Here is a 24,439-nt window from a genome sequence, read left to right as displayed (position 1 = left end):
AAATAGAAATACTAGCACTATCCTAGTCACAAAGATGTCACATAGTACAAATTTGTGAGGCACTAAATTTTTACTGCCATGGTGACCACATAACACCTGTAAAAGAATTTTAAAAGTTTGCAGTAACCGTAAATGCTTAAGCAATATGTAAGCCTGAAATTGAAAAACTAAGTTCATATTAAAAGATGTTCTTATAACTAACAAACCCATCACTAAAATCGTACAGAATAAAATAAGGTAATATTAAGGTCAAAGTATCAGAGTAAAATCAAATAACAGCATTCTCCAATTATACTCGAACCTTTCTCCTCTCTGCCTATGAGAACTGTGTGTTCTTGAAAAAAAATAACTAAATTCTAATCACATTTTAAATTCCCTTTTTTCTCACTGTGGGAAGAATAAAACTGATTTATTCAATCTTTTTCATAGTTTAATGTATTTCAGAATCTATTAAATGAGTCTCTCAGATACACCTGCATGTCACCATCTGCACTGACGGAGAATTTTATAACTTTAGACTGCATTATTAATTAACATTTAAATTCAATAAAACCAGTTGTATTGATACTGATGGATTATGCATAATAATCTGTGATTTCACAGTAGCCCAGGAACATAGAGGACAAAGATGTAATAAATGTGTTGGTCTTCCCTGCAGTTCCTTGCAATGTGGAAGAAAAATAAAATAACAACTTTAAAGATTGTCTCAGGAGCAATGTAATCTGGCAATAGATTAATTTCTTAATAATACCCAACTTGATTAATAAGACATATGTATAATTGGATAAAGCCTATTTGTAATTCCCAACACTAGCTCATGAAATTGCAGAAAGATAATAGTGAAAATTTGCAATTAAATTATATTTTTTGTGGCTTCCATCCTTTAGCTCAACAGAAAAGATTTCAGTATAATGCACATTGTAATTAAGCAAACTAGGTTTACAAGCATGTATAAAGTTAACAGTGGGACTCTTAACTGACCAAAAAGTAGGAGCAAAATATTTTTAGAAATTGAAACAACATTGAGCAGCTGAATTATAGAGTAGTTTTTCTCAGCTTAATTTTTAAGATACCAAAAGAAAAAAAATATTGAGTGCAGTTTCCATTCAATGGCAGTACTTTAAAGACAAAACAAAATTTAAAAAATAGCGATCATGGTAGTACTTGAACCAATTCCATGACCGGTACACTATCTGTGCAGCTATATAATTAATAGTTCTATTTATAGTAAGATACTTTATCACATAAATCTAGATAGTAAGTCCTATCATCACTGCAGTGCAGTATATTTGTATGGTTTTCACAACCTAAATTTATAATGCAAAATCAATAAAAGAATCTCATTTAATTCCTTGCTTAAATTAAACATTCTAATTTGATATAGAAACATACTTCTTATATTTTTGCATATGGAAAATACCTTTTCTTCAATAGCACATCAAACACTGCAGAGGTAATAAAAGTAATTTTGAGCCTCAGAAAAATTAATTTTTTTTCTTATATGCATATTTGCACATGCACACAATTATGCCTAAAGGAGCACTTTAAAAGTGCATGTCAATGAAGAGGATATTAGGGATCCTAGTGATATTATACATTGTAAGTACACATAATACTTCTATAACTAATTCTATAATATCTCTAAAATTACATGTAATATATACTCGTATTTAAGGAGCAGTATTGGAACCTCCAAAGTTTTATCACTAACTTCAACAGAGCCAGGCTATCACCCAAAAGATTTTCTTGCTCTGCATTCCCTTCAAAACTCTGAAATTATTAGTTTTCAACTGCTAAACTTGCCAGAGTTTTGTTATTTTATAATTTGCTACTTTTACCATCTCTGCTAAACCATTTGCATTATTGTTCAAAGGCAAATTCATGCCTTAGGAGATCTTTCTTAGAATCAAGATTCAAGATTTCTAGATTCTTCAAGATTTCTTTTAATTATTGAAGAAGGGAAAAGGAATGTTCCAGGGAGCACGCTGCCTTTTATTTCTTTTTTTATTTGTTTGTTTGAGTTTAAACTCTTACTTGGGGAATACCACACTAAACACTTACATATTCTTCCCATGTTACATTTTACATATTCTAGTCCCTAAAATGAACAATACATTATAAGGATTTTTAGCCCTGCCCAGGCAAGCTGATCTGTATGGTGTATGCAAAGGTCAGCTTGTTAGGAAACTTTTATCGTGGCCATCTGCACACCTAAGATACTGACAGGCACAATCATTACATCCAGTACAATGTACCCTGGGTTATTCAAAGGGCCAGATGCGTTTGTCTTGTGGTGAAGTCCATTATGCCAAGAATACTTTCCAATCTGTGATAAACCCTCATTGCACTGCACCCATACCATCTCTATCTAACATACTGCGAGCTGCCCTCTCAGAAAGGTGTGATATAGTGATAGAGCTGTTTGCTAAATTAAAAACTTACTCCAGATTCAGCAAGAAACATTTCATGAGATATTCTGTAAAACTTTGAAAGGCAGATGAAGTAAAGTAGAGTATACGTTCATGTTTTCTTCATTTGTGATTGGAGGCACCATTCTCATCATGAGACTTGGAGAAGTAATCTCCCCTTTAATAAAGAAAAATTCTGTCTAGACAAGCAAGGGTGTTAAAACCTGCTTTGAAAGGACAGCTTAAAACCAGGCTTTTCTAAGTTAACATCATAAACATGATACAGCAGTAGGTTTTGTTCTCACTTGATTGAGGTGCATGTAAATGTGACTTGTAAAAGCCTGTGATGCTATTTCACTACTTGTAAAAGGCTGTGATGCTATTTCACTATATAACATTTACATATTATTTTATATTTAAAATAAAGGAATCAGAATATAAATCTTTTAATTTATACTGTGCTTTCTTAATTATGCCAGTGTCCACTCTACAATTGTTCACTATCCATTAGCTGAGAAATAAGAAGTTGCCATTGCCAAATGGCGTCCAGCACCAACATTTACCGTACCGGTGTCTTCCTTCTTTGTGCCAGTTACACGCCTTCTGAATAGCAGCACAGGCAGAAAGCAGCCTTCAAAGAAGTGCTGCAGCCTCTCTGTCTGCACACATACATGTGCAAATGAGAGGACAGCGTGGAGCCAGAGCCAGGAGACTGTACTGACAGCTTCGTGAGTACGTCCCTTCATGAGTAGGTCCCTTCTTCCTTGAATCCAGCGATAAAAAAGTCAGAGCATCTTTCCATTTCTGCACCAGGAAAGTCACGTTAGCAGACATATTGTATGATCAGCATGGATCATAATGCTTGCCTGAATTTACTTCTGTAGGTGATAGATGTTCTCCACAAACACCAGGTGTCATGGCTTAATGAAACAAACATAGATGATGGTGGCGGGTGGGAGGGGGATTGAAGGGTTGAAGAGGGGAACAACTGGGAGAGAGCTATGGGAAAATATGGTGGGGTTTGTTTTGTTTTGTTTTCCAGGAGGTTACATGGAAACAGAGGCAGCAGCTCAGGAATCTCTGGGATTAGGCAAACTTGGAACCCAAGCAGAAAAGGACCGAAGACTAAAGAAAAAGTGAGTACCTTTTTCATGTGACTTCCCTTGGCTCAAACTTGATTCAAATGTCAGTTTTTGTGTTGTTTTTACGTAGACATGTAATGAGAAGCAAGACGATCTACTATGGCAGTTTACCACTTAGCGTGGTTTTTTTCCAGTGTAAAAGTTTTTAAAGCTGCATATGAAATATAGCGAAAAATATTTAGAGTTTGTCAATTGTACAATGGTATTTCATTTGTGAAAGAACATAGGTTTATGAGAGAGAGACATTTTCTATTTCACACTGTCATTAATTCCATGCCGTTTGCCTTCCATGCAATTCTTAAAAAGAAGGCAGGCATTTAATGACTCACTATGCAGATTTTTCAGAAGGGGAAAAAAAATATTTTTTGCATTATCTATTGAACACATAATTATTTCTGTCAATAGAAGTCAAAGGCTCCCCATAAACCCTAGCAGCTTCACTTTCTTTTTGCCTGTCAGCAAATGGCAACCTAGCTTTGTGTTCGCATAAATTATATAATAATTTAATGCTGTCTTTGGTGCACGTCCTTGTAAAACCAGTACACTGACTCATAGCAGCTGCCAGGAGCTAAGGAGAACTATTAAAATAAAGCTACAAACACAGAAGAAACATCACAGTTCCAGTGTAATTAGAGGGTGTCAGCGAAAAAAAGATGGTACTTAAAAATGACTTTGCAAATTCATTCTGTAAACAAACAGGTTTATTTTTCATCCATAACCATTAACTTCAGTGCTATTAGTTGGATTCTGAAAGCTTTGTTTTTAAAATTTGTAGGGTTTTCAGGTTTCTTTCAGTCTTTTAATGTTCCTTTGCAAAGTTTCAAGAGAATTTGCAATTCTAATCCAAAGAATCTAGGGATAATGTTTCAGCTTCTCTTTAAATTTATATGTAGAATATTTTTAATCACTACTTTCATATCAGGCTCCTGATGAAATATAACTTTAAATGTACACATCCATGTAATGTACAAATGTACGTGTTCCATTTAAATCAGCCTCAATTTAGCAATTAAAGATAGAGAAGCAGTCATTGTGCTAGCTGAGAGAGAAACATGTTTTAAAATCAATTAAGAAACTCAGAATAAAATTCACAGGGATATTGCACTTGATGAGTCTTGTCCCTGTATTTCTTATCTATACATTTTTATCACTCATTACTCATTTAGAAGTATATGGATGTAAAGAGTATATTACTATGCTTTTTTACTAAATCTAGAAAGCATCTTTGAGACCGTCATTACCATTTGTAAAGAATATCATTGAATTTTCAGCAACCTACTTTTTGCAGTCCCTATTGATCTTCCAGCTCTGAGGTCTGAAGGAACCACAGTATTGAAATCACTTTGAAGGGATGAATGTGTTCACTTTGTTCACTTTCTCATATGTTAGTTCCTTAAACTGGATAAAATAACATAAAACATGACACATACTACTGCATACATGACATGACTACTTCATATAAGAGAGAGCCTACCAAGTTTGGGGTCTGGAAATAGTAGGTGTACAGGTAATCTGTTATTAGACTTCTGTCTAATCTCACACAATCAGACTTTTCTATGTTTTCTGCTTTTCAAGTCTTTCCTTTTATTCTCCTGTGTCTGTCTGTCCTTCGTTCTTTATGGATTAGATATAATCAAAATGTTCTCTGCTGGAAGGAAAGGAATCTTTCCTTTGTGGCTATGACTATTAATCTAGTCTGAACTGTATACTATTTATCCTAAGTATATGTTATATACCTATGTCATGAAGATTTTTAATTTTTTCCCTGTTCCTTTAGATTTGTCTGTCTTCATAGTTTTTCACTTTGGAATCCTTACAACTGCTTTAAAGATTCTTCTTAATTTACTATCAGAGAAAGGTTAACATACATTGCTAGTTTATATATATATTACATAGTTGTAGAGGAACTTTAATATGGGAAATATGTACAATTTTGTGTTAGAGATATAAATGAGATTCTACTGAATTATGATAGTCATTAGGGTGCCGAGCTATCGATAGGGTGTAGGAGAATTAACACTTCCTTGTAAAAAATGCAGTCATGTATTTGCATGTCTTTCTTAGAAAGTCTTAAGTTGAAACAGTCCAGAAAGTCATTTAAATGAAAAGTTTGTCTCAGTAGGTCAGATTCCTTTCTGCCAACACTTAATAACGCATAACTCCCTCTGGAAGTAGAGCCTTCACATACATACAGTGGGTGCAAGATTACTGATCTGGGTAATGCAAATGAGAATACCATGCTGTGTGACATTAAGGATGATAGTAATGTGTATGAGGTCTTCACAAAAGGTAGTAAGGGAAGTCTGAAAATCATTTGCTCTCTTGTGATGTAGCAGTGAGATGTAAGTCCAAGCGTTTGTTTCCTTTTTACTGCTAAGCAAAACTGCCCTACAAACCCTGCAGAGACAGCAAGCCCAGTCGCTGGAACAAAGAGAGCAGAGCACTTCACCTTGTAAGGATTTCTATGGCTAATTTAGATTAGGACATAAAACCCCAAGAGAACCAGGCCCACCAAAAGGATAGTTAAAGGATAGGCTACAGCTGGGAAGCACTCCTTTGTATTACATTTCAGGTCTGGGAGAGCTTTACTTATGCTGGCTTTGTCACTTCCTTAAAAAAACCAACCAAACAAACAAACCCGAAACAACAAAAAAACCCCACAAAACCCTCAAAACGCTGATCCCAGAGCCAATTCCTTTTTCTATAAAACAGGTATAATACCACATACTTGAGCTTGTGTTTCTCTCTTACACATGCAAGTCAAGTGAAATGGCTTTCAGCCCTGTTGACAGCTCAGCGAACTTCTCTTTCAGTTCAGTGGTAGTTCTGGTGCAGGAAAGCAAGGGTTCTCCCCTTGACATGAAACCAGAGGTCTGATTCATCACTGTGATCAACACATGAGTACTGTGAACAGTACGCATGAGCTTCACCAGAGTTTGCAATTAGCTTTGAGTTGGTAAATTAAAATTGGACAGAAGTTATTATAAAAGGACGAATTCCTGTTAAAATGTTATCCATGGTATTTCTTTCAGTTGAATTAATCTCTTGAGTGAAAAATACCTTAAAATGCTAAAATTCTAATTTTGCATTTTTGAATGTATTCAACTTCATCAGTAATTCAGCAAGGATGCCCCTACCCCATGGATGAAGAAGCATGATGTTTCAAATTGTCAGCTCCTGCAGCCAGTAGGTACTCATGGTCCACCAGGTGTCCCGGCCACCTGCTCCCTGAGCAACAAGCACGTGCATTGACCCTGCTCTGGCCTTGTGGAGTTCCAAACATGCTGCAGCCTGTTATAGGATTTTAGCACAATTTACATGCATAGATTAGACTACTGAATAATACATTTCACTCGGAAAAGTTTTCATGAGAGAATATGATAATTCTGGAGACCAATTTTCTCTGTGGTGATTATAGTGTCATTAACCTAAATTTCAAAGTTTTCCTACTTCTTGCTTAGAAGATGCTATTTAGATGTAAAATTTCTTTCAGTTTCAATTGACTACTTAGACATCATTAAAATGTAATTAACAGTTTGCCTCAATGATATGCCAGACATTTATAAACCTCAAACAAGAGTCTCTATTCATGCAACATTTGCTTATTACAGTAGATTTATTAGGAACAAGTCTTTCTCCTAAGGCATCAAAGAGAAATTAAGGAAGCTGTGTAGAATTTTTTAATTAGACCGAACATGCTCCTAAAATCATCTGAAAGGATGAACTTAAGTTGCCTGAATTATCCATAGATGCTTACTCTCAGACATTAAATATATGACAGCTCTAGTTAATATTAAAACTTTTTAAGTCTTACTATTTGTAAATTGAGCATGCAGCCCTAGAAAACAAAAAATGAATGTCAAGGGTATTTAGAACATTTAGGGTGTTATTTGGTGAAAATAAGTGATGTTGGGGTGGGACAAAGAATAATGCACTGCATTTTTATTATTTAAACTAACCTTTATATTCCACTTCATTTGTTCTATACAAAAGCTGTTAATATTTTGTATCTAATGTCTTCTACCTTTTGTCTGACTCTCAGAGCCTGTTTGCCTAATGAGTAACTTCTTCAAGAAAACTCAGAGTTTAGGAATAAAAGCATTAATGGCGCGGATACCCTCTATGTCGCCATTACATTTGAGTCCCCTAATGATTCAAATAATTTGCACTCACCTAAATCATAAATTTTATTTGGTTAAGATATACTTTCCAGAAAGCACCCATCACTGAAATACGGAAGGGGGCTTTTCCCTTAGTACTTTTTTCCTAGTGAGTAATCAGTCTCCCTGTGAAAAATGGTTACTTAATTTCCAATTCTGAATTTTGTAGCTACCTTTTCTCCATGACTGTGTATACACTATCCCAGCTGTTCATAAGACCATCCTTTGTGGGTGTTTTTTGCACCATTAATATGACAGTGCACAATAACTTGCCCTTGGCATTCACTCAGGGTTGTCATGATAGCCCAAGCTGGGACCCAGCGTAGGAAGTTTCAGGTCAGTCCAGTTTCTGTCACAACTCATAAAGGTTCACAGAGGGTTTGGATACAGGCATAGTGTCTTCTGGGACAGCAGAAGTTGATCAGCGTGTGTTGCACAACACAATTAATACCTCAGAAAAAGAGTAGATAACACTGTGCCTAAAATCAAATAGTCTATATCCCCCTTAAAAACACATATCCCCACGGACCTCATCTCAGGTAGCAAATTAAGACACTTAACAGAAGCTCTATAAATGTTTTACTGTCCTTTTCACTAAAATACCATATGATGAACCCTTTATAAAAATCTTCTTTAACAATGAACTCAGCCAAACTTGAAATATTATCAACAAAGAGAGTCATGTTTCCTTCCCTTTTTGCTATAATTGTCCTAGTGAACATCAGTTGTATTCTCCTTGTCCACAGCTTTGCTCATGAGTGATGTCAAATCATCCTTACCCAAAAGCCTCACTGGTGGCAAATACAGCCCTAGAGAGTCTTGCTTTGTCTTTCAAAGTGCAGTGTAGCTCTGAGTGCCAGTAATATATATCCTTTTCAAATGTAATGTTTGATTTGATCTGCAACAATATGCAATGTTGCAGCAAGTAACTCTCTGCCTGAAGAAGGAGGCATGCTGAAGACAGACAAGACATATATGTCTTCTGTGTTGCATAAAAGTATGTAACGGTTGGTCATAATCACTGATATTTCACAGGATGTGTTTATTTCATCCTGTGCAAGGCTCCAACATAAGGCAAGGTTTGAGAGACACTTAAGTGCTATGTAGTCCTAGATTGCCACACGGAGGTGGATTTGACCTTGTGTATGCTGCTAGTACAGTTTGAGATTGGCCTATGCCATCGCTTCCTCAGCAATCCCAAATACAGTTTATCTCCAGGAAAAAAAATTTACATGCAAGTCAGCTAGCCTGGATCATACTGATGGGATTCCAGCCCAGAAGCTGATAAATTCCCCAGTTTATTAATATGAGCATTTGAATAACAATTATTTCCCTCATAGCTGATGAAATAACTGCACTGTGTCATAAAGCTATCACTCCTAGTCATCTGGCGATGTTAGGATGAGTCAAGAGCAGAGCTTTAGCTTCACTTTTTTCTTCATTTTTGTTTGATTTAACTCTAGACAAGAGTCTATTAATTCCACGTTTCCAAAACAAGCTTAAGATGTGAGGTTTATATTTTCCAAGGAAAATACAAGTAAATCATTCTTTCCTATGAACCTGTTTTGGGGAGATTTACTCCACAGGTACAGGTTTTTGTTTGCCACATATAGCCTCCTGCCTTCAAGTGGATTGCAGAAAAGCCTTGATATGCCAGGACACGTACACATGCTTACATACATGAATAAAGACTTGTAAAATCAAGACCCAAATAATTCTTGTATGTAAAATTATGGTGTACAAATAAATTCTTAGCATTCATAGCCTTATAATTCACCTTGCAGAGAGACCTGCAATGCTGTTAAGTCTCAGCTGACTACAGTGATGTACATATTAAACAACAGTAACTTCCATATGAACAGAAAAGCATGTTGTATTAATTGACTCTTCTTCCTTTCTACCTAGAAAAAAAAAAGAATGATAAATGTTGATAAGTACCTTTGATAAATTTGACAAATTCCTAATAATACTTCAGTCCTTTTCCTTTGTTGGTTTTCATTTGTATATGTCCTTCAAAAATTGGGAGATGATAGAAGTCACAAAAAATGGGCCTCATGTTGTGGCAATCCACATTTAAATAAAATCAGTAAAAGAAAACAGAACACTGGGACTTCCATTTTTTATGGGCAAATCTAAGTTTTAGATCCCTGTCAACAGGCTACTTGCAAAAATGTCTAGGTGGACCTTTTTGTGGAATAAGAGTTTGAAATGCTGTAGTTACCATTTAGTTGCTTTGGAATCCACACAATGCCCCTTAAATTAGGTTTTATGTGTGCAACTGCAATTAGAATTTGGCATAGTGTATTTGTGACTACAAATAATCTCTGTCCTCTGCAGTATACAAATAGCTGTTTCTAATGATTTTCTTAATTGCACACATTTTGAAAAAATGAATCCAATTGGATTAATTAAGGTCTCTTTCTGTGCCATCCATCTAATGTTCCTGTATACTTAATGCTTATTAAACACCATTATATCCTAAACGGACATGATTTATTTTTTTACAGTAGCTCTTAAGAATACGATGCCTTTTTTCTCCCCAATATTTATTTACTGACTCTTTAGGAAAATTCAAGTTTTGCATTTAGTTTCTTCCCTTCCTACCTCATTTATGAGAAACTACCTGATGTTGCTAGTAGCTTTCAGACTGATCTTTAGTTCTTCCTCCCTTTCTAGCAAACAATACTGTGTTCAGCAGCTATTATTTTCTATTTTCTCATTCCAGTGGAGGAAGGAGAGGTATTCAGTGTTCTGATATGCAGTTTTGTCTGCTGTGTCCACCATGGTTTTCTCTTGGCTGGATCGGTGTCTAATCCTTGAGACATACATAAAGATGAATTTTTATTCTTTTCCTTGTAAAAGATAAGGATATTTGTATCAACAAGCTGCAAGTTTTTAATCAAACAAAAACAGAATAAAGCCCCAGTCCCTGCCTTATCTACACATATAGGCCTATCTATTGCCATTTGGGATTTCTGGAAAATATAAGCATCTACCCTCATGTATGCAACCGGCTCTCTAAACAATAATCTCCAGCAGATGCAAATATCCTGTCAGATTAACTGTAGAATTAGGGTTTAAGGGAAGAATGCATAAAACACAGGAGAGGAAAGAAATTCTACATAACTTTTAGTTTAATACACGCCTAAGGGAAATCACTGTGTTCCTTCAATAAAATGGTGATAAAATTGTTGTCTTATTAAAAGGTAAAAGCTAGAATTTAAAGATCCATTTTTTTCTGCTGTATTTTATTATTCAGTGGACAAGATGCTCAGGAAGTGAAGGAATGTCCCTTGACCCTCTGCCTCTATAATGGGGGAGACTGGAATGGCCTTCAGGTCCCATAAGTTATCCCCAAGCGACTGCAAACTGCCAACTCATTAAAGCTGCCAGCAAATCACTTGCATTCCAATTAATCCCCCTGTTGATTTCTCTCTACCCATACCCAAAGGAGTATTCAGAGGAAGATGTAAGAAGTGGGAGTTCTGGTTCAATAGGCTCTGGAAGGTCCAAAATTAAAAGCTTTTCCAGCAAAGGTGTTCAAGTCAGTCTTTACAGTTAGCTCAGTAGAAAATGAGCATGATGGAGATTTGGCCCCAAAGTCACAAATGCGTATTCAATTCTAATGGTACTTCCATCAGATTTGGTAATTGTTTGAATAATTCTCTAGTCATTTATTTATATTGCATGCCTTTGTTGACCTTCCTTTCCTTAATTTTCCTTTCTTCTGTGTATAAATTTGTCATTTGTTTCCATCTACTTTTCTGTATCCCACTTTCTCTCCTCTTTCCCAGCTGTTCTGCTGATCTCGCACACATGAAAACAAAATTTAAGATCTTGAAACCAGCCCCCTCCTGAACTCACTGAAATGTCTGCAACCTCTTCTTAATTAATCAGACCACAGGCTTTTCACCCCAAAGTTTTCTACAGCTATATCTACCAAGCATTTTTATATCTCAGTAAATCATTTGTTAATAGAAATATAATTTTCTGAGATGTCTGGGTTTCATTCAGGCATATAATTTTATTTTTATGATGGCAATTAAAGGATGCTGAAGAAAGTTTATTATCAGTGACGGCATCCTGCTTTCTCCTACAGATACTGTTACCAATTATATTGGCAAGAATAGGTTACCTAGAGGGCAAATCACTCATACCAGTGTTGCTACTGATCTTGTATTAGTATGACTGCTCAAATTAAAATACTGCACAGCATGAATAACCATTACAAATGTTAGTCACCTATGTACATGAAATCTGCATATATTAAAAAAAAAAACAACCAAAAAAACCCAACCACCTAAACCCCGAGTCTAGGTCATTTATGATTACTGTAAGATATTTTGCTAAAATATTAGTAAAGTGCACATAGAAAAGTAAACCTTGGTTTGTAGCCCACTCAATTTTACTGTGTCTCTATGGTAATTTGCTTAAATCCACAGGTTTGGGATTTTCAGGATTTTTGGTGTTACACAGAAATCATTATTAAATTATTCAAATCTGGGCAAAGTGCTTTGATTTGAACATCTGATTTTGAAAGACGCATCTGTTCTTCACAAGAACATTTAACTTCTTTAACGCATTCAAAGACCAGTTAGAAAGATTTTCATAGTTATAATGGTGGAATTATTTTATCTATCATATGATTTTTTTTTTTAATGGACTACTATGTGTTCATTAACATTTATGTGCTTTTTTTTCCATTCATCTCTCTCCATCTCATGAAAAGCATATCTGGGTAAGTTAAAACACCATGGCTGCTGAACATATTCATTTTCAGCACCATGTTTATTTTCTATGTTTTATTCTTATTTCTTTTTGTTTTTCTGTGAACCTTATGTAACAAATCCATGCAGAAAACTGACCCAAATGAAAACTTTCAAAGTATTCAAAATAATGGTAAACATCGAAAGCATACACAAATTAAGGTCAGGATTTGTTCCTGCAGGGCTTAACATAATGGCTTAACTACTTGGAGATAACTGCTGTCAATTTTTTTAAACACATTTTGGGAGGTCTAAAGCCCAGAATCACAAAGATATTTGAAAGTTTAAGTAAGTCAGTGAAAAAATTGAGAGAGAGAAGACGTAGATTAACAAATGCTGTTAAGGCATAAATTCTGTTTAATTAAATCACAGAGGACTCAGACTTGTAAACACTCTAGTAATCCAGAGCACACAATTTCTTTTTTTCTGTTTGAGCCCTCATGCTGTGTAGTAGTACAATAATATTTCATTTGTGCATATACTTTTACTATTTTCTTTTTCACCGGTTCTTTTTTTTTAATGTTTGGGTTTGGTTTTTTTTAATTGTTAACCTGATATCAAGTTTAAAATCTTCATCTCCTCTTTGATCTATCATACAAATGTTATTTTTTCTGGAATAATTTTTGGAACTTAGGGAGAAAATTTCATCTGTTCAAAGCATGTATGAGCTACAACTTTCTAAAGGTGGAAGGATAAAAACAACTCAAAGAGAACAGGGGTTACCACGTTCATTTAGAATATGTGATTATGAAATGGCTTTATAAAAATAGATTTGAAAACATTTAACCAACCTGGGAACTCCAGGGGTCTCAATTGTAATACAGTACCTAAAAGATTGCAAGGTTATATATTATGCAAGTCTGTTTATTTCACAGGTGTTTTATTATTTTTTTTTAATAGTAGTTCTTTGCAGCTCTACTTTGTTAGGGTCTATATTAACCATTCCTGAACATGCTTTGCTTAGCCTAATATATGTCTTCAGAAAAAAGAATGCTGCCCTTCAGTTTGCATACACTTAAAATGTACACCTATATAGAATAATTATAGCATTGTTAAATCTGCTTTGCTAATCTGTTTTATCTGGGATGCTGTTCAATTTAAAATTATATTTCCTTGCTTTAGAGATTTAAAAACTTTTATTTATTAATTGCATCTTGATTTTCCCTATTTCAGTCATTCTTTCCTGAAAACTCCTTAAAGTTGGATACAAAACATTTTGTAAAAAATGGAAATTTAATTTTGCCCGTTGTTCTCAGTCTGACTACTATATCAAGTATCAAAAAGGAGAAAGAATGAGGACTTCAAATGATTTAAAAGCTGGGTCACTTAAGTGCCAAAGCTGAAACAAGATCTTGCCCAGTTTTTAATTAGTGCAGTCTTTAAGTCAGATGCATCCTTTCAGATTAAACTAAATCAGCATTATATGGCAACATCAAGTCTGAACCTCTTTTCTTTTTTTCTACTTCCTACTTTAAAAACATTTATACTTTGCAGAAAATAAATAGATAAAATGTAACTTGTTATTTTTGTTAGACATTTAATATCATTACTAATTCATACAAATTCAGGTCCCTTATTTTGTCATACAATGACCTTAGCTACAGGATTCTAGCCTCTCTTAAATATTTAGCAAATGATAATAGGAAAGATAAAATCCAAATCCAGCTTAATTCATAAGAAATCCTCTCTCCTGAATTCTGCAGTCTTTGAATGTGAGTATGTTAGCTTTTGAGAGGCAGATGTGTTTAATCTTAACTTGAAATCATAGGATTACTCAGACAAATATAGCATATTTGGTCTATTGTTTCTGTCTGTTTCTCTTATAGAAACCAATCATGTATAATATTTTGTTGTAAAATAAACATTTTAGTATTGGTGATAATAATAATCGTGATAGAGTCAGTAATAATAATAATAATAAAAATAATCAGAGGATCTGCTAGGTAAACACTTTTGCCTGTTATCTTTATGAGAAAATGTCTATGAGTAAAGGCCATTTCATAGAATCTAAATTGCCCAATAGCCAAAATTTTTAAATAAACTCTGCTTCTATTTTACAAACATGATTTGACTCTTGACTTCACTGTGCCTCCTTTTCAATTTATCTCACATTTATGATTACATTTTAACTAAGAGACATTATAATATGCACAATATGATATCCCTAAGGACTCTTCCTGTGAACCCTACTAGAACTATCAGAGTAAACGCTATTATTTGCAGAAATACGAAGATCTGTGTTGAAACATTGTTCAAGTTTCATCAAGGCAGTGCCTGGACTTTGTGTACTACACAGAATGTTTGCATTATATGTATCAGAAATCCTCAGCTGTTATTTCTTGTTTGCTTCATGGGGGGGAGCCTCATTTTCATAAAGAAAATTGAATGTCACTGAATGACACACTTTAAATCAAGATCTTGTTAACTTCCCACACAAAGCCTATTTAAAGATTATTCTTATTTTGAGTAAAGTTCATTGAGTTTTATGCAATGAGTTGGTGAGGGCTGCTGATACAGAGCTAGAATTTTCCCAGTGCAAGGGAAGGACATATATGAAATAGAAAATTTGCAGGATAACAACATAGTTTTGCTCTTATCATTTCCCCTTTCCTTTTGCTCCCATGTACCTCTGCTGTCCGGAGGGATATTGAAGCATTCATAGTCCCCATGGTATGAGACAGTTGTGCTCTCAGCTTGGTAGGTTGATTGGGGCAGTTGTACTTGGCTCTCAGAAGAATGGTGCTAAAGAAAATGGCCCAGTGTGACGGTATCTTTAGGAAGTAATTTTGGGGAGGACTAAACATCAGAAGTCAGTGCTAGGGAGGCAACCCCGCTTCTCTGACCACAACTCCACAATGCAACTTGACATGATGTGATTTTTCTTTTTTGTCTTTGATAAAAGAGTGAAGACAGCCCACTTTATGAGGCACTCTTTCTAAACAGACAAATACAAGCATCTCTCTAATTTTGGATGAATGCTAAACAGTTGATGTTCATGAAATTTCCTGACTTTGCAAAACTAGGCTCAGGGTAATGATATATTTTAAATAGCATATTGCAGTTACTCCCATAACGTCTCCAGGAAGAGGATTTTATTCTTGAACAGTAATAATGTTATCTTTAAAAATACAGCTTTAATTTTGAATTCATTCCAGTGGTAGTAAGTGGTTTAAAGCCCTATCTGCAAAATAATAGCATTTATAGTAATGCCTAATTAATGTCAATTCTTCCTTATCAGCTTGTTTTCATATGTTGCCAAAAAACTAAATGAGCATGGAAATAATTACATTTTAATTCCCTACCTCCTTACCAATACAAAGTGGACACATTATAACATGTAGTAATCTTCTGACAAAGTCTTAGGAGGAGAAAATCCCCACATTCCCCTGCAAAGCATCTTCCAAATTAGAGAAACTGTATAATGCTATTCACGATCTCCAAACCCTGTCCCTGTAATGAAAGGAAGAGGGAGTGACGAGCTTTAGGGTATTTGTCTCTTCTTCCTCCTGAGATCAGCTGTATGTTTTTGTAAGGAAAATTGAACTGCAGTTGCCAACATTTGGCTTTGGGGACCTTCTGTTTTCAGGAAGCCAGTGACTATCCCACAAGGACAATAGTACATTCAGGCTGTTCTAAAATATTCAGATTATATTCCAAAATAGGCAGATCACCAGATTCGTTTTTCTGATGATTTGCACTATTAACCAAAACGATACATGTTTTCTCCTACATTACACTTTTAACTTATTTTGAAATAGTGGAGTTGTTTTCTGTAGTGCTAGTCCATATAAAAAAAACCACTGAGTTTTCTTTGACTGCCAACTAAAGAATATCTCTCTTAGTCAAAAGAAAAAGAAATTCTGGGTTTAGTTCTGGTTTAGAAATTGAAGATTCAGGTTCTGCAGATCTCCTAGTGTGTATTAAAAAGTAGTCAAAGAATACTGTTCAAAAAGTAAAATATAATTTAAATAAACTTTAATATTGGAGAGGTGTTTAAACGAAACATCTGAGGGAAGGAAGTATAAGTTCTGAAGCATAAAATTCTTTTAAGGGAAAGAAATATTATAAAAATCCTTTTAGTATTCCACATCAATAAGTGAGGCACAGGCCTTATGATGGCTGTATTCCCTGTGCACGTCTGAGTAAAGGATTATTAACTTTACACTAAAAATATTTTCAACCCAAAACACTTTTCCTTCTACATGCCAAGACCCTTTGGATTATGTTTATCATACTGTAGTCTTTGGCTATAGCATATATATAGGGCATCCCATTTCTGGCCTGGCCCCATTTTCTTCAACCAAAAGCAATAACCACAACTATATTTTCCTTTAGCTCTGTGAGCCAGGCTGCCTCTGAAGTAACAGAAGTGCTTTCCTACTACTGGAATAATGCTAAGCCTCCACACCAAGCCTCAGGCCCGTTCAGATGTTGCAAAGTCACAGAGGACTCCCTAGAAATACGTACTTTATAATTCTAGCATAAAGGAAGTAAGTTTTTCATGGAAGTGAGAACTTGAACTGCCAGTGCCTCTTCTGCAGGGACCTCGGTTCCTGAGGCCACACAAGGATTTAACACCAAATCAAAGAAACAGGCCAAAAGTTCCTCCCCATCTCCTCGTAGACCACGTGCTGCTGCTCTCCTGCTTGGAGCAAGCAAGGAAGGCCAGTGGCCCTCAAAGCCATAATCTCCTTTTTTACTTACTGTGATAGCCAGCCCTGCTCTTTCAGCTGGTATGGGCGAAGAGAATACCCCAGATAAGGAAAAAATCTGGGATCAGGTTCCTCCAAGGATGGTGCCTCCATGGGACTCACAGCCGCAGAAGGGGCTGCTCCCTGCGCTTCGGCTGGCTTTGGGGAAGGAGCAAGTCGTACAGGGTTTTGTGGGGTCCATGCTCTGCCATGGGACACCAAAACTGGCCAGGTGAGGATGAGGCATCCCTGAAAGCTTGGCTCTCCCGAAGGACAGCCATGCCAGCTCACAGCCCTGGTTGGCAGCAGGAGCTGTGCAACCCCATTGCGGCACCTGAGGAAGGTACAGCACTGCTGTAGCTTCACAGGCACCCTGCAGAACCAGCTCCGAGGGAAGGCTGCAACCCAAATACCTCATCCACAGGTAGCTGAGAGGTGGCTGTGTCTGGCCATGCCTTAATTCTGCTTTTCTAAGCAGCCAACTGTGTACGTCTCTATTGGCCTTCGCTGCTTGTCTCCCTGGGAATATGGGATTTCTGCACCTCCTCCAGCTACTGAAGGTAACGTGGTGTTTCGGTACCCAGAGAGCAACTTTTTCTCATTTTACTGAGGATTTTGCTCTCATAGAAAGCGAGGATAGCTCTACGATGTCTTTGGACATCTGAGTGACAAAGGGTAAGGTCTGCTGCAAAGGATGTGTGCGAGGGGAACTAGGTAAACTTCTGTATCGCCGTCAAGTATTTGTAGTGTTACATGTTACTACAGCAGAAACATAGAAAGTAAAGCAGCTGTCTTTCTATTAATATTCAGAGCAAGGGGTTTAAATACATATGCAAAATTGCTATTTGAGATCCATTTTCTACTAAAGCCAAGTTCTCTCTGTCTGGCCCCTTGGCAGTGCAAAAATCCCAGAAGGAGTACTCCTTACAAGTAAGATCACTCCATCGCTTTTATCTGCTGTGGTTTTGTAGTACATATATTTGAAAGGCTGCTAAGGCAGTGTAGAATTGCCAAGGGATAACTAAACCACAAAGGCTGTAGTAATAAAGGAGGACAGAGCAAAATTGAAGCTATAATTCCAAGATTTCCTTGTTATGTGGGAATGTAAGCAGATTTTAATGCTACATTAGCATAGTCCCTGTCTAATTTGCTTTTCACTACAGATTGTTGCTGAGAGCATTCTTTTGTGTTTCACTCAGCAGGAGGCAGCTGAAAATATGTTGTTAAATAGCAGAAAAAAAGACTTTTGAAGGACTGTTTTTTCTATGCCACCACCACAGTGGGTTCTTTATTCCTGCTCCAGGAATAAAAATGTCTGGTCAAATGGTTGAACATGTTTAGTATGGAGCATTCTCCTGATAGTCTAGCTGACTGGCCTATACATAACTTTACCAAATATTTAATACCACTGTATTAAAAGTATATTTTAAGCTTTGAGAATGATTATTTTTTTTTTATGTAACACACTCTTTGCAGCCCAGAGAAGTTGCAGATGCAGAGTTGGATTGGTATCTGATCAACTCAATAGAAATATATCTCTGTGTCTATATATATCTATGTATATCTATGTATATGTATAAAATTGAGAAACCACATCGATTCTATAGTTATAAAAATGTAGACATCAGTAAACCACATGAATTTCTTTTGTATATAAGCAATAATAATAAAAAAAATTAGTATGGAACTATTAATGATACAACCAACTCTTAATTAGCCATGGATGGCTTAAGATGCAGAATAGCTGTACTCCAGAGACCCTAGAATTGTGCATAGCTGGTCCAGCAGGGTTTAGTGTTTCAAATGCAGACACCTCATACCCAGCTGCATTACATCCACGCTTAGCTCAGATCTAGAAGCTGGCAATTTTGGGCCTTTCTGGGTCATTACCAGACCAAAGCTAAGCTAGTCTCAAGAGGAATCCCTCGGTTTTCTCTCTTCAACAATGTCTTCTGTTATAGGGGTGATCTTTTTATATAGGGTATCCCAGTTCTGTATTGCTTCAGCTGAGAACAGACAGAAACCTCACCTTTGGTATGTTAGGTGTTTAAAGGGATGTCAAAATGCACCAAGAAAAAAAAAAAGAAGAGTTGGGAATAGATGAATACATTCAAAAAGGGGAAGGAGCTGTATTGTTCATTGGTGTTTTCTATGCCTTTTCTATGCCTGTCATCGTGCTTCACTGTTGTTACCTTAACAAAAAGGCATGGTTGCATCTATATTGTGCTTACACATACCTCTGCATATTTAACAATTTTTGACATTTCTAGACATGAACTTCTGGAAGAAGCTCGGCGAAAGGGTTTGCCTTTTGCACAGTGGGATGGGCCTACAGTGGTTGCCTGGCTGGAGGTAAGTGTTGGCCATAACTTGGAAACGTGAGTCACGTTTGTAGGCTGCTTCTGTGTGCTCGTCCTTACAAATTCTGAGAGAGACTGTTAAAGTCTCCTCCTCTCTCCCCTGAGCACTGTGCCATAAGCACTAAGCAGATTTTGACACTGGATGGTGTAAATCAGAGACTAGAGCTGAAAAAAGTAAGACAGGATTACACACGGGGATGAGGACAGGAAAAAAGGGTTATCAAATGCACTCGAACCCTGAATTTTTGAAATCATAACCTCTCAATCTCTAAATTCTCTAAAGGAACTCCACAGACAGAGTTTATGTAGGATGAGGTGCTAAGGAGCTAAAAATTAGCTATCAAATTTTATTTCAGGTTAACACAAAAGCTATATCTTCAGAACTTTTAATAAATTTAAAGAATTTGTAACTTTCTATCTTTTTAAAATTTAATGGGAAAGGGCTGATTTACCTCGATATCGCTCGGAACAGGAAGAAGGTGTTCCTCTTGGCACTTTCACCTGGGATGTGCAAGATCCAAGTTGAAATCTCTCTGATTTGACAGGCAGTGCCTTCACCTCTGAAATTCTGTCTGCAGAGAGCTCTCCTTTAGTTCGAGAGCCTAAATGAATGGCTTTTGGAACCCATCCAGAGAAACATTCAGAAAAGCTGTCCATCAATTTTGACAAAAATCAATGAATGTTTTAGGTGAAGGAACTATTCAAAAAATACTTACCCAGATTCTCAGGGGAGGAGAAGGCAGAAAGTAAGGATGTTCTTAGACAAATACACAGTCACTTTTAAATGGCAAGGCTGTATCAGTTCAGTGCAGATACAAGCTCTTGTTGGCTCAAGGAACAGGTGTCTATTCCTTGTCTGTACCAAGTGTCTCTATGTATTCCCACCTATTCTCATGTCTTCTGTGGGTATCACCCGTTGCTCATCAGATAGAATTTGTAGAGTTTTTCCCTTCAATTAAAAAAAAAGTTCCCTTCCAAAGCTTTAATAGGAGTATGTCCAGGGAATAAATGAAGGATGAGGAATGAAAGCAGCTAATGTCTACAAAATTTCTGCTTCATGTTGGAATTGCTGAAAGTACCTACCGAAAAAGATGAAATGAAAACTGCAGAAAGGGAGTTCAAGTGTTTGCGCATGACCTTAGAAAATAGGATGGTATCTTCCTTCCAAAAAAATCTCGCTGTTAATATGGAACACTCATTAATTTGGCCACTACCTGACTTTTTCATATGACTTTGAGAGTTCTGTAACCAGATTTGTATCAGTCAGAAATATTCATTATTACAGTCAAAGCTGATTTGCTGGAAAGGTGAACATACAAAGGTCTATACATTTCTGAATACTGAGAAATATCTGCCCTTGATGTCCTCCAGGGTGATCCAAAATTTGAGGACATTTGTGACAAGTTAAGCCCTAATCTTTTTTTGCCTTGACTCTTAGCTGCAAAATAGGATATACTTCCCACTGTCTCAGAGAGGGGCTGTAAAGAGAAATTGATGTCTATGAACTTCTTGGGAAATATGATGAGAGGAGCACAGGAAAGCCCATGAGGAAGTTTCTGTTGCAGTATTCAATGCAGTATTCTGCCCTCATATCTTTTTATCATCAGTATTCAATGCAGATTGAATACTGATGATAAAAAGATATGAGGGCAGAAGTACTGAATTTTTTCAGGCAGCATCAGTGCATTCAGTCAGCAGATGGGCACTGTGTGTGTTTCATACTCTCCTGGGGAAAATATAATATGTGACCCTTGGACTAAAAAACAAAATTAATATTAAAGGAGACAAAGGCCCAAATTTAAGAAGTATATGTGATCGCAATTGTGACATTTTCCAAAACTTCTCAGGGATTAACTTTTCAGCCTTAGCATTTATTCTGGTCATTTGTATGTAGCACAGACATAGTTGAGAGATATTTTAAGAACTGTGCATTTTCTTAACTGGTTCTGGAAAAGTATATCAATCTTGACATCTGGGTTCTCTGCCTAGAACAATTACTGTGCCCTCTTTTTAGAGACTGTTTTCATCTCAGTGCATTTTCTAGTAGAGACAGCTGTTTGTTAAAGAACTAATTTACCTAATTTGTTAAAGAACTAATTTACCTAATGAGCGGCAAACATTTGAATCCATTTCTGCAGGGTGAATAACTCCCAGTGTTTATGCTTTCCTGCTTTTCAAGTGCATGTATGAAAAAAAATTAATGTCAAATTAAATGAGAATATTAAATACATTTTAAAGCTATGCATACTTTCCTCATGGCCCTTTGTTTCAGTGCAGCTGGGTGTAATCTACATAATTTTCTTTTTCATTTTTTGACTTCCATGAAACTTTGAATTTCATTACAGTTAGTTGGAATTAGATCATATTTGTAAGGTTCAGACTAGCATTGGATGGGGGGCAGTGGCTCATCCCATCAGTGGGAAGGGCTTTTTGAAACATGATGCAGTCGTTCCTCAAGCCCTGTGATACATCAGGAGTCAGTACAGAAAAGCCTGTCTGAGCTCTTTTGGAATGTGACATTCAAGTCTGTTTTCTCTGTGACATAAAAGTGATCTAACAGCTGTCTTCTAAGTAAATATGTCCCAGATAGGGTATAGACTTGTTAACAACCACACAGTACTTCCCTGTAGTGTGAGAAATTAAATAAAAATCCTTTCAGTTTTGTGTCTGCTTTCCAGATTTGCTGGTGAATTTACTGATGGCATATTTTTAAATAATTTCTTTGATCTTGTGTCCTCTTTTAGTAATCCATTATTAAGAGAAAAAATTAAAATCATCAAATCAGCTAATTCTGATGGCCTATTTGAGATGCACAGAGAGATAAAGTTCTCGATGACTTCACTTACAGTCACAGATGCTCTGTCCCACAGAAATTCAAACACAGATAGTCCTTAACTGCCATCTACCCAGAATTAATAAAAAAAATCTGAAAATGTAGAATACAATGGCTACTATCGTAGTATCACTGCATTGTATGCTGACGGACAGGTTTCTATTTCAGAAATGGTAGAATAGAATAAGATGCTACTACAAGCCATTAATAACTAATTGGTACGTTTGAAAAGTGCCTTTGACAACTTATATATGAAGGAATATTATATAGCAGTACAGTGAAGTATAACAGATCTATACTTAACAAAATTAGGTAGCTGTATAAATGTGCATATAAATTTTATGTATACAGAAATACGTACACTCAGATACATTGAAGGTTAAGTAGTGGAGGGCGATTTATGCATTTCAACACTCAGTGTCACAAAATCTAGAATATTAGCTGTTTTCTGCCCAGTGGAAATCTTTTGTTACACATTATGCTTCTTCATCCCAGTGGGGAGAGCTATGTACTAAAAAATGTAATTCACGGTACCAACCCATGTGCAACAGTGATCTGGAAAAGGGTGAGGAGAGAGGGCAGGGGAGGGCTACTCTCCAGAGAGAAGTATTGTCTTCTCTCAGGTTTCACAGAGCCTAGCAGTCTCCTGGAGTTAAGCACCTAGCGAGGTACGTCTTTGTTTTCCATTGTGTTATCCCCAAAATGTCAGTGATTATGGCATTCACTGCTTATGTCCTTCTCACACTTTCCTCTATAGTGTAATGTATTTCACACTGTGACAAAAACTGTCCACATGTATGTATTCCTGCTATGGAATTATCTCCTTTGGGAGCAAAGATCTGTAGATACCGACAATCATACTAATAAGGCAGCACAAAATGAGAACATTGAGAAAACCTAGAAGAATTCATAGTCAGTAGGTCCAAAGAAAGCTTGCTAGAAGTGGAGAGTACCTCTTACAAGAAAAGAGTAAAAGTGGTGAAGCAAGGGGCTGTTGCTGACCTAGGCTAGTAAGACTAACATAAGGAGAGGAAAAGCGTGAAGTGGGCAGTACATATCTTCTAAATCCACAGGTGATGTAGCTGTGCTTCCGTTTTGCTGCAACTTCTAACCTGTATTTCTAGCTGGGATATGACACCATACCAGACTGTTCCCAACTTTACAGTAAGCTCAGTCCTCACTGGGTTGGTTATCTGCACTGTGCTTGGTTTCTTTCTACCAAGAAAATAAAAGCCGAGAAGTGTGAGATTGAGATTGTGCCCCATGAGTACACTGTGGGACTAACATGGAAAGAGAGAGAAAGCCATTTTAGTACAAAAGTGAAAAAACTACTTGATCATTTCCTCTTAGATTGTTTTTCTGTATATGATAAGACTATCAAATGGGCAGTAACACTGACTTGTGCCACTACTTGCTCATTAAAGGCCTGGGAAAGGAGTAGCCCAGGTGACGGAGGCACATAGCTCTAAAAATAATTCAAAGTATCCCTTGCTTTAAAGTTCTGGTTACAATAAAAGCAACAAAAAGAGTTCACATGAAGCCACAGCAATTTCAAAGGTTCTAAAACAATTTCGTTTTATTAAAGACAATGATAGTCATACTCATTTGTGTGTATTACCAAGCTTATTCAGATTGCTAGGTGCCTTGATGATTAATTTCATTTGAGAAATTAAGCAATGCTTTGGATGAATGTGTCCTTTCTCTCAACAGCTCTGGCTAGGCATGCCAGCCTGGTATGTTGCTGCCTGTCGTGCCAACGTGAAGAGCGGAGCTATTATGTCTGCTTTGTCCGATACTGAGATTCAAAGAGAAATTGGAATCAGCAATCCTCTTCATCGCTTAAAGCTCCGATTAGCAATCCAGGAGATGGTATCACTGACAAGCCCATCAGCACCTCCAACATCCAGAACAGTGAGTCCTGTTCAGCTAACTTTTTCTTCCCCACTTCACCCTGCAGGAGTCTGCAGGAAAACTTTAGTAGTACGAGAGTGGCTCTATGGTAACACAATCAGTGGGAACTGTCCTATAGAGACTTTGAAGGACCTGTTCATCACTCACTTGATTGTTGATCGCTGATAA

General features: G+C 36.5%; 1 protein-coding gene across 6 annotated transcripts in view; it reads left to right on the top strand.

Moving 5' to 3' along the window:
* PPFIA2 (PTPRF interacting protein alpha 2) overlaps window positions 1–24,439 on the top strand; it is a 357,296-nt gene that overhangs the window by 317,525 nt on the left and 15,332 nt on the right. For all 6 annotated transcript variants that reach the window (XR_012042987.1, XM_072864453.1, XM_072864432.1 and 3 more), the window contains 3 exons: window positions 3,451–3,544; window positions 19,438–19,519; window positions 24,071–24,271. Coding sequence is in view for 5 of the 6 variants with exons in the window: in XM_072864453.1 (XP_072720554.1) it covers window positions 3,451–3,544; window positions 19,438–19,519; window positions 24,071–24,271 (377 nt within the window). In the remaining variant the exon portion in view is untranslated. The remainder of the gene's footprint in view (window positions 1–3,450; window positions 3,545–19,437; window positions 19,520–24,070; window positions 24,272–24,439) is intronic.

The sequence above is a fragment of the Ciconia boyciana genome, chromosome 1, assembly GCF_034638445.1.
Source record: "Ciconia boyciana chromosome 1, ASM3463844v1, whole genome shotgun sequence".
In the NCBI taxonomy this organism is placed as follows: Eukaryota; Metazoa; Chordata; class Aves; order Ciconiiformes; family Ciconiidae; genus Ciconia; species Ciconia boyciana.
The sequence above is the reverse complement of the archived record's forward strand: the minus strand, read 5'-3'. Positions and strand labels throughout refer to the sequence as shown.